The sequence below is a fragment of the Emys orbicularis genome, chromosome 2 (genome assembly GCF_028017835.1).
Source record: "Emys orbicularis isolate rEmyOrb1 chromosome 2, rEmyOrb1.hap1, whole genome shotgun sequence".
Classification (NCBI taxonomy): Eukaryota; Metazoa; Chordata; order Testudines; family Emydidae; genus Emys; species Emys orbicularis.
In genome coordinates, this window is record NC_088684.1 from 299,414,841 (window position 1) to 299,431,370 (window position 16,530).

At 59.1% G+C, this 16,530-nt stretch overlaps 1 protein-coding gene across 2 annotated transcripts in view; it reads left to right on the top strand.

Moving 5' to 3' along the window:
- Positions 1-16,530, top strand: part of NOS3 (nitric oxide synthase 3) — a 63,974-nt gene extending 47,444 nt beyond the window's left edge. For both annotated transcript variants that reach the window (XM_065399596.1, XM_065399597.1), the window contains exons 16-26: positions 1,553-1,727; positions 2,156-2,288; positions 3,437-3,515; positions 3,602-3,789; positions 4,411-4,592; positions 5,031-5,241; positions 10,619-10,706; positions 11,118-11,239; positions 11,591-11,739; positions 11,816-12,010; positions 16,408-16,530. In XM_065399596.1, coding sequence (XP_065255668.1) covers positions 1,553-1,727; positions 2,156-2,288; positions 3,437-3,515; positions 3,602-3,789; positions 4,411-4,592; positions 5,031-5,241; positions 10,619-10,706; positions 11,118-11,239; positions 11,591-11,739; positions 11,816-12,010; positions 16,408-16,530 — 1,645 coding nt within the window. The remainder of the gene's footprint in view (positions 1-1,552; positions 1,728-2,155; positions 2,289-3,436; positions 3,516-3,601; positions 3,790-4,410; positions 4,593-5,030; positions 5,242-10,618; positions 10,707-11,117; positions 11,240-11,590; positions 11,740-11,815; positions 12,011-16,407) is intronic.

Sequence of the window (16,530 nt, forward strand, 5' to 3'; positions counted from 1 at the left end):
CCCAAACATCCTGGCAATTAGCACAGGGTAATTTATCCATTAAACAGTTCAGATACAGGTCACCTCAACCTTCAAAGAGACATAGAGACAATAATACTATTTCACTCAAGTATCATCATAAATGTTAATATTCCTTTTTTAATCTTTGAATCAAAGCTATACTAATAGACAAGACTTGTTTGCTTACATCACAAGCCCTGAGCAAACATCTCCCCTTCTACCTCTAACAATGCAGACTTGCATTTCACAGCTCTATTCATTTACAGATCTTCCTAACCAGTCTCTAAAGTTCGGCCATGGGTCAGGTCAGTCTGTGAGTTAATTAACTCTTTCTGGCCGTGTCACCTTTCAATGAGATTATATTACAGACCCCCAGTTTCCTAGGGACCCGCCTGTGGCCTCCACACTCCAAGGCTGGGCCTTCACCCCAGCACCCCGTCTCTCCATGCACCCAGCAGCAAGGCCTGCGGGAGGCCGTGCTGGGCCCTGCCGGGGGCAATGCTCCCGGGCGCGTTCACCGCCACGCAGGCCGCCTGTGCCAACTGGGATCCGTCGACTAGTCGCCAGGCCAGTCTGATGGGCCGAGGTCAGCGCAGCGAGGCAGGAGTGCAGCCGCGGGCCAGTACCCGCCGGGCCAGCCGAGCGGTGCCCGACCCGGCCCCAGCTCCCTCCCACCACCCATCTGCCGGAGGTTTCCTGCTGCCAGGCACGGCTGGTTCGGGCCTTGGCGTCGCTGTCTTGCGGGATGTGCTGTGGAGCCGAGGTCGGTTTCAGCCGGTGCATGACGCTGTTCGCTCCACCCCCCCGTCGGGAGCCCCCAATCCCCTGCCGCCTGCACTGGGTCCCCAGGAGACTCAACCCTTCAGTCACAGTGCAAAGTGCAGAAGGAAACTGAGGCACGTGCAGGTGTCATACAGATATCACCCAACTCCTCCTTTGGCCCCCTCCGCCCATGTCCCCAGCTCAGCTCCAAGCGCAGCATTAACCCTTCTACCCCCACTGGAGAGCAATGACAAGTCCAGGGGAAACTGAGGCAGACATAGGCTTCGTAAAAAGGTTACCGAAAATTCCCTTTGGCACTCGGGGAAGCCAGCGAGGGCCGGGAAACACCCCCTGGGTGAGGGCAGCAGGCGGGCGATGGGAGTGGGAAAGTCACACTTGGGCCAGGGGGCATCTGGTGAGACCCCTCCCCCCCACTCTCAGTGCCTCCCCAAGAGCCCTGGCGCCCCCTGCTGTCCTGGGGGCAGAGGCAGCCCCAGCCAGCGCCCCCTTTGCTGATGCCTCTTAGAGCAGGAGGGCACCCTGCTCTATCTGCAATCCCAGCCCTGTGCCCCCCAGCGCTGCCAGTGCCCCTCACTCCCGACCCGCAGCCCCTGCCAGCCCAGCCCTGGGCTCCCCCCGTCCTGCAGAGTGTCCCCTGGGGCTGGTGGGAAGTGACTGGGTGACCTGTATGTTCCCACTCGGCCCTGGGGTCCCCCTCTTGGTGGGGCTGGAGCGGGGGTCGGAGCAAAACACCAGCAGGGGCTCAGCTGCTGTCTCCTGTGCCCCTCAGGTTCTCGGTCTTCGGGCTGGGCTCCCGGGCCTACCCCCACTTCTGTGCCTTTGCCCACGCGGTGGACACGCGGCTGGAGGAGCTGGGGGGCGAGCGCATCCTGGCCATGGGGGAGGGCGACGAGCTGTGTGCCCAGGAGGAGGCCTTCCGCACCTGGGCCAAACACGTCTTTCAGGTGAGCGGGGCGGGGCAGGCATGAGGGGGAGGGGCTGGGTGCAGGGGGAATGGGGCTGGAAGGGCAGAGGGGAATTGGGGTGCAGGGGAGGGGCTGGGCAGAGGGAGAGTAGGGGTGCGGAGGAAGGGGCTGGATGCAGGGGGAGTTGGGGTGCACAGGGGGATTGGGGCACACAAGAGGGGAAGGGCAGGCTCTGGAGTGGAAGATTGGGGTTCTGGGAGACGAGGGTGGCACAGGACCAGGAGGGGTGGGGGGTGGGGAAGGGTACCGGGGTCTCCTCCCCCACTGGCTGTGCACTCGGCTCAGGTCCCACTGGCAGCCAGCTGCCCCCAGAGGTGGTACTGGGGTTTTGGGCCCCCCGCAGCAGGGCCTGGGGGTTGTTACATCAGAGATCTGGGCTCCCAGTGACCACCCCCCCCCCCCCCCAGGCTGCCTGCGACACCTTCTGCGTTGGGGACGACGCCGAGGAGGCTGCCAGGGAGATTTTCACCACGCGGCAAAGATGGAAGCGCCAGAAATACCAGCTGAGCATCCGTGACAACCCCCCGGACACACTGACAGGTACCTGCCAACCAGTCCCCCCACACCCTGCAGGGGGCGCTAGCCTGGGGGGCCAGTCACAGCTGGGCGTCCACGCCGAGCTCCCAGACACGCTGACAGGTACCCGCTGGCCAGTCCCCCCGTGCCCTGCAGGGGGCGCTAGCCTGGGGGGCCAGTCACCAGCTGGGCGTGACCCCCCGTGCAATGGTGTAGTCACAAGGGCTCGTGTGATGCTGGCTGCAGGACCTGGGCAATCTCCTGCAGGGACAGGGAGGTGCTTTTCCCTCGGCCTGGCCCTGGGGCGACCGGGTACCTGGGTCCAGCCCTGGGGCCACATGTCCAGAGGGAGGTTGGCGCAGAGAGCGATTGAGGGGCTGGGGACCCGCCGGTGCCAGACCCCGGGAAGGGAGCTCATCTGGTTAGCGTCTCCCAGCCACGCTTCGGGGTGAGGGGATCAGTGTGTGAGGGCCTGGCTCAGCGCTGCTGGAAGGTCTCTGTGGAGCGGCTCTGTCCCTCCGGCCCGTGTAACTCACCCAGCGAGCGCGGGGGCAAGGCCAGGGGAGACCCAGCGCCGACCTAGCGCTGTGCACACCGGCGCGGCTGTCGGGGACACGTCACTCGGGGGAGGGGGGGGTCATGCCCCAGCTGACCACAGTGCTTGTGCGGACGTGGCCGGGGCACCCACGCGGGGCACAGATCCAGCACCAGCTCCACGCTGGAGCAGCGGCCGGTCCAAGAGGAGCCAGTGGCCGGAAGCTGAAGCTAGACAAAGCCAGGCACTGGGGCACGTTGTTAGCACCAAGGGGCGTTAGCTATGGGGACGACGGAGCCAGGCTCGGGCTGGATTCTCCATCACCACCGGGCTTCAGGCCGGCTCGGCCGTTTGCTCGAAGCGCGGCTCTGGGAGTCGCTGGTCCCTGGCCCATGTTACGCAGGGTCAGGCCGACTGGACACGCTGGGCCTGCTGGCCTTGGCATCCATGGATCTGAGAGAGGCTGGGGCTGGAGTAGCCGGGAGCCCCCCAACCCTCTGCTGCGAGAGGCCAGGGTGGGAGTAGCCGGGAGCTCCCCCTCCCCCCCCCCAACAGCCAGCACTCCCACCCCCTCCCCACAGCGCCCCCTGCTGGGGGCTGGCCCCCACTGACCCCTCTGGCTGTGCTTGGTTGGCAGGTTTATCCCACGTGCACAAGCGCAGGGTGTTTCCCTGCCGTGTCCTTTCCATGCAGAACCTGCAGAGCAAGGAGTCCAGGTGAGACACGCCCCCCCGGGCCGCCCTGCCTGGCGCTGGGAGCCCCCTGGCGCTGGGGCCTGATCTGACGCCTCCCTTCCTCCCAGCCGCGCCACCATCCTGGTGCGCCTGGACACGGCCGGGCAGCCGGAGCTGCAGTACCTGCCCGGGGACCACGTGGGCATCTTCCCCGCCAACCGCCCGGAGCTGGTGCAGGAGCTGCTGGAGCGCGTGGAGGACCCGCCCCCTGACGAGGAGCCGGTGGCCGTGGAGTTCCTGGAGACGGTGACCAGTGGTGAGAGGCGAGGGGCTCCTCCCCAGAGCCAGCACTGGGGGCAGGGACCCTGGTGCTAGTCCTGGGGGATCCCATGGGGGTCCCATGGGGGGATCCCGGTGCTAGCGCCTGGGGGGGGGTCCCATGGGGGGATCCCGGTGCTAGCGCCTGGGGGGGTCCCATGGGGGGGGGCAGGAATCCAGCAGCTGGGGCCCCCTTTTGTTCTGACTCTGTGTTGCTCCCTCCAAAACAAATCTGTGGTTGGGCACGTGGGGGGCCGCCCCCGCTGGCAGCAGAGCTCGGGCTCCGTCATGGACCCCCCAGGTCTGGTCTGTGCCCAGCCTGTCACCAGCCCTTGGGAGTGACCCCTTAGCAGGCCAGGCCCAGGGCCTCCAGTTCCCTAGGGCAGCCCCGTGGCCTCCACACTCTGGGACGGGGCCTCGGGCCCCTGCGCCCCATCTCGCTCCGTGCTCCTGGCCCTGGGCCTGCGGGAGGCTGTGCACACCCCTCCTGCCCCCTGCTGAACACCTAGGGGGTAGCCACAAAAAGCAAAAAGGGAAACAGGCATGGCTAGGGGTCCTATCCCAGACTACGTTCACTGCATCACAGGGCAGACGTGCCCCCCCCTCGGTCTCTCTGCAGGCGGGCGTGCCAGCCCCAAGGCCAGCTGGGTGCCCCTCAGCCGCCTGCCGCCCTGCACCCTGCGCCAGGCCCTCACCTTCTTCCTGGACATCACCACCCCGCCCAGCCCCCAGCTCCTGCAGCTGCTGGCCACGCTGGCCGAGGACGGCGCCGAGCGGGAGCAGCTGCAGCGGCTCAGCCAGGTGCAAGGGGCCTCCGGGGGGCGCAGTCTGGGACATTGCTGGGGGAGCAGCATGGGCAGTGGCCATGTGCTGGGTGGGGGTGGCCACGGGGGCAGCCAGGTGCCAGGCCCAGCACAGGGGGTGAGGGAGGGTCCGCGGGCTCCCAGCCCAGCGCTGTGGGTGGGGGTGCGGTTAGCATTGTCGAGGAGGGCCCTGTCATTGGGGGCAGGGGGAGGTAGTGTTGGGAAGGTGGGGGGCAGTGTGGGGGATGGGGGGAGAGCATGGGAGGGGCTGTGGTTGGGGCTTGGGGGGGTCCCAGCCCGGCTGTGGTTGTGGTTGGGGTCGGGGGAGGGAGAGCGTGGGGGGCTCGGCGGGTCCTAGCCCGGCTGTGGTTGTGGTTGGGCTTGGGGGAGGGAGAGCGTGGGGGACTCGGTGGGTCCCAGCCGGCTGCCGTTGCAGGACGCCCGGCAATACGAGGAGTGGAAGTGGTTCCGGTGCCCCACGCTGGGCCAGGTGCTGGAGCAGTTCCCCTCGCTGGTGCTGCCCGCCTCCCTGCTGCTCACCCAGCTGCCTCTGCTGCAACCGCGTTACTACTCGGTCAGCTCCGCGCCCAGCGCCCACCCCGGCCAGATCCACCTCACCGTGGCCGTGCTGGCCTACCACAGCCAGGGTGAGTGACCCTTCCCCCTCCCAGCCAGGGTGAGCGACCCCCCCTTTCCCCCCCCAGCCAGGAGCATGACCCCCAGCCAGAGTGAGCAACCCCCTGGAACAGCTTCCCCCCAGGGTGTCCCCTCGAACTGGGGTACCACTGAGCCCCCCTGACCCACCAGCCTTGCTCCCTTTACACTGTGTTGCTGTGACCAGCCTGTCAAGCCCTGTGCCAGGCTCCAGCACACACACACAGGTAGGGACACACCCAGCTGCAGTTACATACACACCGGTTCTTTAACCAGCCCCTGCATGGGAAGGCACAGCTAAGGCACCTCCCAGTTCCTAAGGCACGGACCCCGCTCCCGAGTGTAAACACACAATTATACCGTCTTGCGCTGCCCAGAGATCTGTACAGCGTAAGCTCCTGAAAGTCGCCCCCTCCCTCAATGTGGAGAGGAATATACACCGCTTTCTGCCCCAAGTTATGATTCCCACACACTAGTTTTAGACAAAACAAAACCAAGTTTATTAACTACAAAAGATAGATTTTAAGTGACTATAAGGGATAGCAAACAGATCAAAGCAGGTTACCTAGCAAATAAACAAAAACACAATCTAAGCAGAAACCTGGTGGAATGAAGATAATCAATGGGACACAGTAATACCAGGGTACAAAATATATCGGAAGCACAGAACAGGTCCTGCTGGTGGAGGAGTGGCACTACACATGAAAGAAAGCATAGAATCAAAGGAAGTAAAAATTGTCAATGAATCAAACTACCATAGAATCTCTATGGATAGAAATTCCATGCTCTAATAATAAGAATACAGCGGTAGGGATATATTACCGACCACCTGACCAGGATGGTGATAGTGACTGTGAAATGCTCAGGGAGATTAGAGAGGCTATTAATATAAAAAAATAATAATGGGGGGTTTCAATTATCCCCCTATTGACTGGGTACAGGTCACCTCAGGATGGGATGCAGAGATAAAGTTTCTTGACACCTTAAATGATTGCTTCTTGGAGCAGCTAGTCCTGGAACCCACCAGAGGAGAGACAATTCTCGATTTAGTCCTAAGTGGAGCACAGGATCAGGTCCCAGAGGTGAATATAACTGGACCGCTTGGTAATAGTGACCATAATATAATTAATTTTAATATCCCTGTGGCAGGGAAAACACCACAGCGGCCCAACACTGTAGCATTTAATTTCAGAAAGGGGAACTACACAAAAATGAGGAGGTTTGTTAAACAGAAATTAAAAGGTCCAGCGCCAAAAGTGAAATCTCTGCAAGCTGTGTGGAAACTTTTTAAAGACACCATAATAGAGGCTCAACTTAAATGTATCCCCCAATTTAAAAAACATCGTAAGAGAACTAAAAAAGAGCCACTGTGGTTAAACAACAAAGTTAAAGAACAGTGAGAGACAAAAAGGCATCTTTTAAAAAGTGGAAGTTAAATCCTAGTGAGGAAAATAGAAAGGAGCATAAACGCTGGCAAATGACGTGTAAAAATACAATTAGGAAGGCCAAAAAAGTATTTGAAAAACAGCTAGTCAAAGACTCAAAAAGTAAACCTCTACCTCGATAAAACGCTGTAGTCTGTACCAAATGACGGGAGGATAGCTAATGTGATGCCAATTTTTAAAAAGGGCTCCAGAGGTGATCCCGAATTGTCAGACACATAGATAAACATAATTTGTTGGGGAAGAGTCAACATGGTTTTTGTAAAGGGAAATCATGCCTCACCAATCTACTAGAATTCTTTGAGGGGGGTCAACAAGCATGTGAACAAGGGGGATCCAGTGGATATAGTTGTAATGATGCTGGTTCTGGTGGGACACAACTGAGAGTACCAATTCAGGACAAATTGCTCAGAGCAGGGCAGTTACAGCCCCAGGCTGGTGGTTCTCCACCTCTAAGGCGCCAAATAGAGAGGACTTCGGTCTCACCCCACTGGCTAACCACAAGTCACACAAGCAATTCCTTTAGACACTCCAGTTTCCCAGTATCACCACCAGTGCCACTCGTTATGGGGACGAATGGTTATGAAAACCAATACCCCAGTAAAAGAAAAAAGGTTCTCCTGATCCCAAAGGACCAAGCCCCAACCCAGGTCAATAGACAAATCAGATCTTACCCACAAATCACGCTGTTGCCAATCCTTTAGAATCTAAAATCTAAAGGTTTATTCATAAAAGGAAAAAGATAGAGATCAGAGTTAGAATTGGTTAAATGGAATCAATTACATCCAGTCATGGCAATGTTCTTGGTTCAGGCTTGTAGCAGTGATGGAATAAACTGCAGGTTCAAATCAAGTCTCTGGAACATCCCCAGCTGGGATGGGTCATTCAGTCCTTTGTTCAGAGCTTCAGTTTGTAGCAAGGTCCTCCAGAGGTAAGAAGAAGGATTGAAGACAAGATGGAGGAGATGCAGCAGCCTTTTATAGTCTCTTGCCATGTGACCTCTGCTTTCTTTGTTCCAAAGACAAGCTATCCAGCACATGGCATAGAAATACCTCAGAGTTCTGTCCATAGGTGTATCTGCCCTCTCTCAATGGGTCAGTTGTGTAGCTGATGGTCCTTAATGGGCCATCAAGCAGGCTAGGCAGTGCTTACGCCAAATTGTCTGGGGTGTCACCCAGAAGCACAGCACAAGTTTGAAATACAGACAGGATAGAGCCAATATTATAACTTTAAATACAAAACTGATACACACATATAGACAGCCTAATCATAACCAGCAAACCATAACCTTGTCTTAGACACCTTATTTGACCCCCTTTATACAATATTTGGTGCCACTACAGGACCTTGATTGCAACAATGATCTATACGGTCCCAGTTTGTGTCAATAACATCACAATAGCTTACTGAGATTTTCAGAAAGCCTTTGACAAGGTCCCTCACCAAAGGCTCTTATGCAAAGTAAGCTATCCTGGGATAAGAGGGAAGGTGCTCTCATGGATTGGTAACTGGTTAAAAGATAGGAAACAAAGGGTAGGAATAAAAGGTCAGTTTTCAGAATGGAGAGAGGTAAATAGTGGTGTCCTCCAAGGGTCTGTACTGGGACCAGGGTTGTTCAACATAGTCATAAATAATCTGGAAAAGGGTAAACAGTGAGGTGGCAAAATTTGCAGATGAAACAAAACTACTCAAGATAGTTAAGTCCCAGGCAGACTGCGAAGAGCTACAAAAGGATCTCACAAAACTGGGTTACTGGGTAACAAAATGGCAGATGAAAGTCAATGTTGATAAATGCAAATAATGCACATTGGAAAACATAATCCTAACTATACGTATAAAATGATGGGGTCTAAATTAGCTGTTACCACTCAAGAAAGAGATCTTGGAGTCATTGTGGATAGTTCTCTGAAATCATCCACTCAATCTGCAGCAGCAGTCAAAAAAGTGAACAGAATGTTGGGAATCATTAGGAAAGGGATTGATAATAAGACAGAAAATATCATATTGCCGCTATATAAATCCATGGTACGCCTACACCTTGAATACCGTGTGCAGATGTGGTCGCCCCATCTAAAAAAAGATATACTGGAATTGGAAAAGGTTCAGAAAAGAGCAACAAAAATGATTAGGGGTATGGAGCATCTGCCATATGAGGAGAGATTAATAAGACTGGGACTTTTCAGCTCGGAAAAAAGAAGATTAAGGGGGATATGATAGAGGTCTATAAAATCGTGACTGGTGTGGAGAAAGTAAATAAGGAAGTGTTATTTACTCCTCATAACACAAGAACTAGGGGTCACCAAATGAAATTAATAGGCAGCAGGTTTAAAACAAACAAAAGGAAGTATTTTTTCACACAACACACAGTCAACCTGTGGAACTCCTTGCCAGGGGATGTTGTGAAGTCCAAGACTATAACAGGGTTCAAAAAAGAACTAGATAAGTTAATGGAGGATAGGTCTATCAATGGCTGTTAGCCAGGATGGGCAGGGATGGTGTCCCTAGCCCCTGTTTGCCAGAAGCTGGGAATGGGCGACAGGAGAGAGATCACTGGATGATTACCTGTTCTGTTCATTCCCTCTGGGGCACCTGGCATTGGCCACTGTCGGCAGACAGGATACTGGGCTAGATGGACCTTGGTCTGACCGTGTATGGCCGTTCTTATGTTCTTAAGCTTAATATGCTAGATAGATTGGATATGAATAGCAGATTCTCATCCTAAGAGATGATACAGGCAGGCTGCAGATTCTTAGGGGGCAAACTGCACTTGCTCACAGCTTGGAATCCCCAGTTGTTCCAATCCCTCTCGCCTGGGTTCAGCACTTCCCCCAGTTCAGTCCTTGTTCCTCAGGTGTTTCCAGGAGTCGCTTTGGGCGGGGAGTCAGTGACGAAGAACCCTGATGCTGTCACTCCCCTGCCTTATGTAGCTTTTGCAGAGGGTGGGAACCCTGTTTCAAAGCCTGGTTCCCACGCCAGTCAGTGGAAAAGTACTGACATCCCAAGATGGAGTCCCGCACCAGGTGACCCGGTCACATGATCCTGTAGTTCTAGCAGCCATGAGTCAGAGGCTGTTTAGAGCAGCCTCAGGAAAGCTCCCAGGTGGGAGATAAACTTCTTCTAAGGCCTATTGTTTTCTTTAATGGCCCTTCCCAGCCAGCCATCTAGCCCAGGGGTCTCAAACTGGGGGTCGGGACCCCTCAGGGGGACAAGAGGTCATTACATGGGGGGTCGTGAGCTGTCAGCCTCCACCCCAAACCCCGCTTTGCCTCCAGCATTTATAATGGTGTTAAATATATAAACAAGTGTGTTTAATTTATAAGGGGGGCTGCACTCAGAGGCTTGCTGTGTGAAAGGGGTCACCAGTACAAAAGTTTGAGAGCCACTGATCTAGACTGAGTGCATTCTGCCTACCAGTGGGCGTTCCCCGGGTGCAAACACATTTCTCATACAGATACAGAGTCAATATTCGTAACTTCAGATACGAAAGTGATACATGCACACAACTAAGATAATCGCATTCAGAAGATCAGAACCGTTTCACTGATCTCTCACATGACCTCTCTTGCGTAAAATACATCACAGCTATTCCTTGAATATTACACCCCCTTCCCCCCCAGCCAAAGGAGCAACCCCCCTTCCGCCCCACACAGCCAGGGGGTGACCCCACCCCTCACAGCCGGAGTGAGTGATAGCCCAGGGCCAGGGCAACCCCGCAGCGAGGTGAGCAGCCCGCCTCTTCCCCCCCCTCCCCGGGGAGATGGAGCTGGGAGGGGAGAAGGTGCACGAGATGGGGGGGCTGGGGGAGGGTATCTGAGGGGGGGAGGGGACGTGGGGAGGGCACCAGGTGGAAGGGGAGGGGACATGGGGGGCAGGTGCCATCCCCATCAGTCTTCTGAGCACCCTGCCCCTCCTCCCGTGTGTCCCGCAGACGGCCAGGGGCCCCTGCACTTCGGCGTCTGTTCCACCTGGCTGGCCCAGCTGCAGGAAGGGGACACGGTGCCCGCCTTCATCAGAGGGTAAGGGAGGCCAGGACCCTGCCCGGGGCACAGAGCCGGGGCGGGGGCTGGGACCCTGCCTGGGGCACAGAGCCTGGAGGGGGGCTTGCAGGGCTGGGACCCTGCATGGGGCACAGGGTGGGGGCTGGTGGGGCTGGGACCCTGCCTGCATGCTCCCTCCTGTGGCTCTTCCACCCCACAGGCCCTACAGCTCCCAGCATGCCCTGCTCCCTTCTGAGCCCCATTTACCCCACAGGGACTACAGCTCCCAGCATGCCCTGTTCCACCCCTAGTCTGGGGACCCCTCCTCCTCCCATTAACCCTTTCTGCTTCCGTGGCCCCTGCCCCGAGGCCCCTGCAGTGCACTGGCTGCGGGCAGAGCTGGGTGCCCGACCCGGTGCCACGCCCCAGACACCATCACTCCCCGCACAGGGCCCCGTCCTTCCGGCTCCCGCAGGACCCCAGCGTCCCCTGTATCCTGGTGGGTCCAGGCACCGGCATCGCCCCCTTCCGGGGCTTCTGGCAGCAGCGGCTGCACGACATGGAGACGGAAGGTCAGACGGGCCGGGGGGCATGGCTGGGGGGGGGGGGGGGAGGCTGTGTGGGGTCTGGAGGACCTGGATTGGGCGGGGGGGGGGGCGGGGGGTCCCTAGGGTCATGGCCTAGGAAGGTTGGCAGTCTGGGGGCAGGGCCTGGGGATGGGGGGTTGCGTGGAGGCAGAGGGGCCTGGATTGGGCAGGGGGGCTGGGGGTCCCTAGGGCTCTTGGTCGGGGGGACTTGGTGCGCCTTGCCGAGGGGCACTGGGAGGGCCGGGTGTGTCTGGGAGGGGTCTCAGCAGGGCCAGGGCGGGCAGGTTCCCGGGGCTGGGGGCCAGCATTGCCCCTAACCCTGCCCCTGCCCTCCAGGCCTCCGGGTGGGCGAGATGACCCTGGTGTTTGGCTGCCGCTGCGCCCGCCTCGACCACCTCTACCAGCAGGAGGTGCTGGAGGCCCAGCAGAAGGGGGCGCTGAGCCGGGTGCTGACGGCCTTCTCCAGGGACCCCGACGTCCCCAAGGTAACGGGGGCTGCGCCCAGGGGGGCTGGCTGGGGTGGGCCAGGGCGGCTCACTGTGACGCTCTGCCCTACCCCAGGCCTACGTGCAGGACATCCTGCGGACGCAGCTGGTGGGCGACGTGTACCAGGTACTGTGCCAGCGCGGGGGCCACCTCTACGTCTGTGGGGACGTCACCATGGCCACCGGCGTCCTGCAGACGGTGCAGCAGATCCTGGCCCAGGAGGGAGGCATGACGCTGGCCGAGGCCGGAGACTTAATCAGCGAACTCCGGGTACGGGGTGGGGGAGCAGCTCCAGCTGGCGACGCGGGGAGCCTGGCCTGGGCTACTGGGGGGGCTGCGGGTCGGGACTGAGAGGCACCGGCACAGCTGGAGGTGTGGGGACCCCAGGGCTGGGATAGGAGCTGCGGGATGGGATGGAGGGGTGCCGACAGAGCTGGGGGGCGGGGGGACCCCATGGCTGGGATAGGGGTGCGGGTGTCACGGAGTAAGGGGGACTCAGGGCCCTGCACCCCCGGCTTCCTGCGATTCACCATGACTCTCAGCCAGCCAGTAAAGCAGAAGGTTTATTTAGACGACGGGAATACAGTCCGAGACAGGTCGTGCAGGCACAGACAACAGGATACCCCTCAGTTAGGTCCATCTTGGGGTCCTCGGGCATCCCAGCCCCCCTCCAGAGGTCAGAGCCCTCCCTGCCTCCAGCCACCTCACCAGCCAGCTTCCCAGACTCTGCCTTCAGCGACCCCTCCCTCAGCCTTTGTTCAGTTTCCCGGGCAAAGGTGTCACCTCGCCCCAGCCCCCTCCTGGGTTCTCATGTTACAGGCTCAGGTATTTCCCTTCGGTCATTCTCCCATCCCCCAATGGAGACCATCCCAGCCACACTCCCCTGTCAGCACTCACAGATCACAGTAAGAACAGTCCCAGTTCGTCACATCTCCCCCCTTCGAGACCGAACTGAGCGGGGTCACTTTAGCCAGTGACCCGGGGAAGTTCGAACCTACCCCCGTTCCCATGGATGCCCCCGCATCCCTCCCATTCCTTGGTGAGAATTACACCAGGCCCCTCCAGTTTCACTCCCCCCCTTAGGTCGGGGGTGCTCGAGGGCATTCGCAGTTCGCATGTGGGAAGGGTTATGCGGCCTGTGCCCTTTTCCCACCCCAATACCCCTGGGGTTCCAACTGGGCTGCGGTCTCCTCCCAGCGCTCCAGTCTGGAGGTCTGTGCTTCGGGCTCTCTTGGTTCAGAGCCCCCCTTTTAACCTTGGCCACCCTCTGGAAAGGCTCCTCTATGCTGGGCAAGGGTCCTAAAGCCGTTTTCCCCTTGTCCCGGGCCTTCCTCCCCCTCTGACAGGGGTCACAGGATCGGCAGTACTGCCGGACAGTAGCAAAGACCCCAGGCCAGTAAAAGCTCCGTAGCAGCCTCTGCTGGGTACGCCAGGTTCCCTGGTGCCCTGAGAGGGGGGTGTCATGGGCCCGGTACAGCAGCTGGCGGCGATACTTCTGGGGTACCACCAGCTGCCTCCTGATCTCCCCTGACTCCATTTTCCCTGGGGGAGCCCATTCTCGGTACAGGAACCCCTTCTCCCACAGGAACCTTTTCCGGCCACCTCTCCCCATGGTCTGTACCGCACCGAGGTCGGCCAGGTCCCTTATCTTCCGTAGGGAGGGGTCTTTCTGCACCTCGGCCTGGAACTCAGCAGCTGGGACAGGGATGGCCACCTGCTCTCTCTTGCCGGCTGGGTCTGAAGTCGCAGCCTCCCTGAGCCGTGTCCCTGGGCGTTCCCTCCCCACCAGGTTAGGGTCCTGCGCCTCGGGCAAGGCACCCTCCCCAAGGCCAGGGCGCAGTGCCCCTCGCCGGCTCTGACTGCGGGTCACAACCAGTGCACTTTGGGGGTTGCTTGACCAGTCCTCCAGGTCCCCCCCCATCAACACCTCAGTGGGCAAATACGGGTGTACCCCCACATCCTTGGGGCCCTCCTTGGCCCCCCACTTCAGGTGTACCCTCGCCACGGGCACTTTGACTGGTGTCCCGCCCACCCCCGTTAGGGTCAGGTAGGTGTTGGGCACCACCTGATCTGCGGCCACCACCTCGGGCCGGGCCAGCGTCACCTCTGCGCCCATATCCCAGTATCCATCGACCTTCCTCCCATCCACCTCCAGTGGAACGAGGTACTCTTTCCGGAGGAACCGCCCCGCGCCCACTGTATAAACCAAAAACCCTGAGTCTGGAGCATCCCGCCCCGCAGAGGAGCAGGCCTGGAGCTCTCCTCCCTCCTTAGCAGGTGGTACTCTGCCAGCCCCCCTTCCCTGGGAGTGCTGCCTCTCGCCCGGCTGGGTCTCTACCCAGTCAACCCTCTGTGGGTTTGGTCTGCTCAGTCTGTCCCTGAGCCTGGGGCACTGGGCCCGTATGTGACCTCTTTGGTCACAGTGATAGCAGACCATGTCCCAGGGGTCCCCTCGAGTGGGTTGGATGGACCTGACGCTGGATCTTCCCCTTTGGTGGGGTTTCTCCGTATTTTCCCGCTGGGATGGCCCATGGTGACTCTCGCTCTGCGTTGTGGTGGGACTGTTCCTTTGGGACTCCTCCCTGCCAGCCCCTGACCGGCTCTTTACAAACTCATCGGCCAGCCTGCCTGCATGTCGCGGGTTCTCTGACTTTTTGTCCACCAACCACAGCCTCAGGTCGGATGGGCACCGCTCATACAGTTGCTCCAGTACCAGCAGTTTAACCAGGTCCTCCTTTGTCTGGGCCCCAGCAGCCCACTTGCTGGCATATCCTTCCATGCGGACGGCTAGTTGCAGATATGAGATCTCCGGGGTTTTATCCTGACTCCGGAACCTTTCCCGGTACATCTCAGAAGTCAGCCCAAACTCACGTAGCAGGGCCTTTTTGAATAGTTCATAGTCCTCTTTTTCCGCCTCTTCCAGTTGGCGGTACAAGGCCAAGGCTTTGGGGTCCAGTAAGGGGGTGAGAACCCGGAGTTTGTCTGCAGGATGAACCTGGTGCAGCTCGCAGGCCGTCTCAAAGGCATCCAGGAAGTCATCCATGTCCTCCCCCTCCTTGCGTGGGGCCATGATGCACTTATCAAAGCTTCGTGCAGTCCTGGGTCCCCCCTCACTCACCGCAGCCGGGGGCTCGCGGCCCTTCAGCCTCGCCAGTTCCAGTTCATGATGCCTCAGCCTCTCTCTCTCTTCATGCTGCCTTTGTCTCTCATTCTCCTCCCGTTCATGCTGCCTCTGGTGTTCACGATCCTCCAGCTCTCTCAGTTTTAGCTCTATCTCCCATTCCAGCCCATTCCGCTCCATGGATGCCGAGCGTCGCCGGGAGGATCCCCTGCTGGCCGGGGGGGTCACTGCACCCTCGGTATTTGCTGGGCTTCTCCCCACCCTTCCCCTAGGCGTAGGAAGGAGGGGTCTCGGGAAGCCCTCAGCGGCCGGCTGACCACTCCCAGCTGGGACAGACACTGGGGCCTGCGCTGCATCTGCCAGGCTGCTTCCCTCAGAGACAGGGATCAGTTCATTCGCGCGATCTCCCTTCTCCATCTGGGCAATGAGCTGTTCTTTGGTGAGCTTCCCAATGCGCACCCCCCTCTGCTTGCACAGCTCCACCAGGTCGCTCTTAAGCCGCTTGGCATACATCTTCCTGCTGGCCACTCACAGGCCTGTGTGCTCACCGCTCCCCACAGTTTCCAGGGAGACCCCTAGTGTGCCAGCCCTTCTCGAGGTCACCACCTCTCTGCCAGGGTCGAGCTGCAGACTCCTCCGCCCCTGGGACCACTCGCTGCGATCCCCCGGGGGACCCTGTTACTGCAAAAGTCCTTCTCGCTGGTCACACACTCCCAGGGGTGATAACCGTCTCTCTCTGACTCTTCAGCACGCCTGGTCCCCGTCAATCCCCCTTCGCTTTATTTCTCCCCAGTCACTTACTGCAGGAAGCGCCGTCCACGGGGTGCAGTAGATCCCGCCGCTGCCACCAGTTGTCACGGAGTAAGGGGGACTCAGGGCCCTGCACCCCCGGCTTCCTGCGATTCACCATGACTCTCAGCCAGCCAGTAAAGCAGAAGGTTTATTTAGACGACGGGAATACAGTCCGAGACAGGTCGTGCAGGCACAGACAACAGGATACCCCTCAGTTAGGTCCATCTTGGGGTCCTCGGGCATCCCAGCCCCCCTCCAGAGGTCAGAGCCCTCCCTGCCTCCAGCCACCTCACCAGCCAGCTTCCCAGACTCTGCCTTCAGCGACCCCTCCCTCAGCCTTTGTTCAGTTTCCCGGGCAAAGGTGTCACCTCGCCCCAGCCCCCTCCTGGGTTCTCATGTTACAGGCTCAGGTATTTCCCTTCGGTCATTCTCCCATCCCCCAATGCAGACTATCCTAGCCACACTCCCCTGTCAGCACTTACAGATCACAGTAAGAACAGTCCCAGTTCGTCACAGCGGGTCGGGACTGAGGGGTGCCGGCAGAGCTGGGGGAACCCCAGGGCTGGGATAGAGGCTGCGGGTCGGGATGGAGGGGTGCCGGCAGAGCTGGGGGGCAGGGGGACCTCAGGGCTGGGATAGGGGTGCGGGTCGGGACTGAGGGCGGGCTGGACTTGCAAGGCTCCCTGGGTAACATTCCCGCTACCCTGCGGGTGCTGCCCTGCCCGGCGCTCCCTCACCGCGGGTCTCTCCCCAGGACCAGAATCGCTACCACGAGGACATCTTCGGCCTGACGTTCCGCACACAGGAGGTGGCCTCGCTGATCCGCTCTCAGTCCTTCTCGGCGCAGGCGCGGAGCCTGCTGGACCCTGCCCCCTGA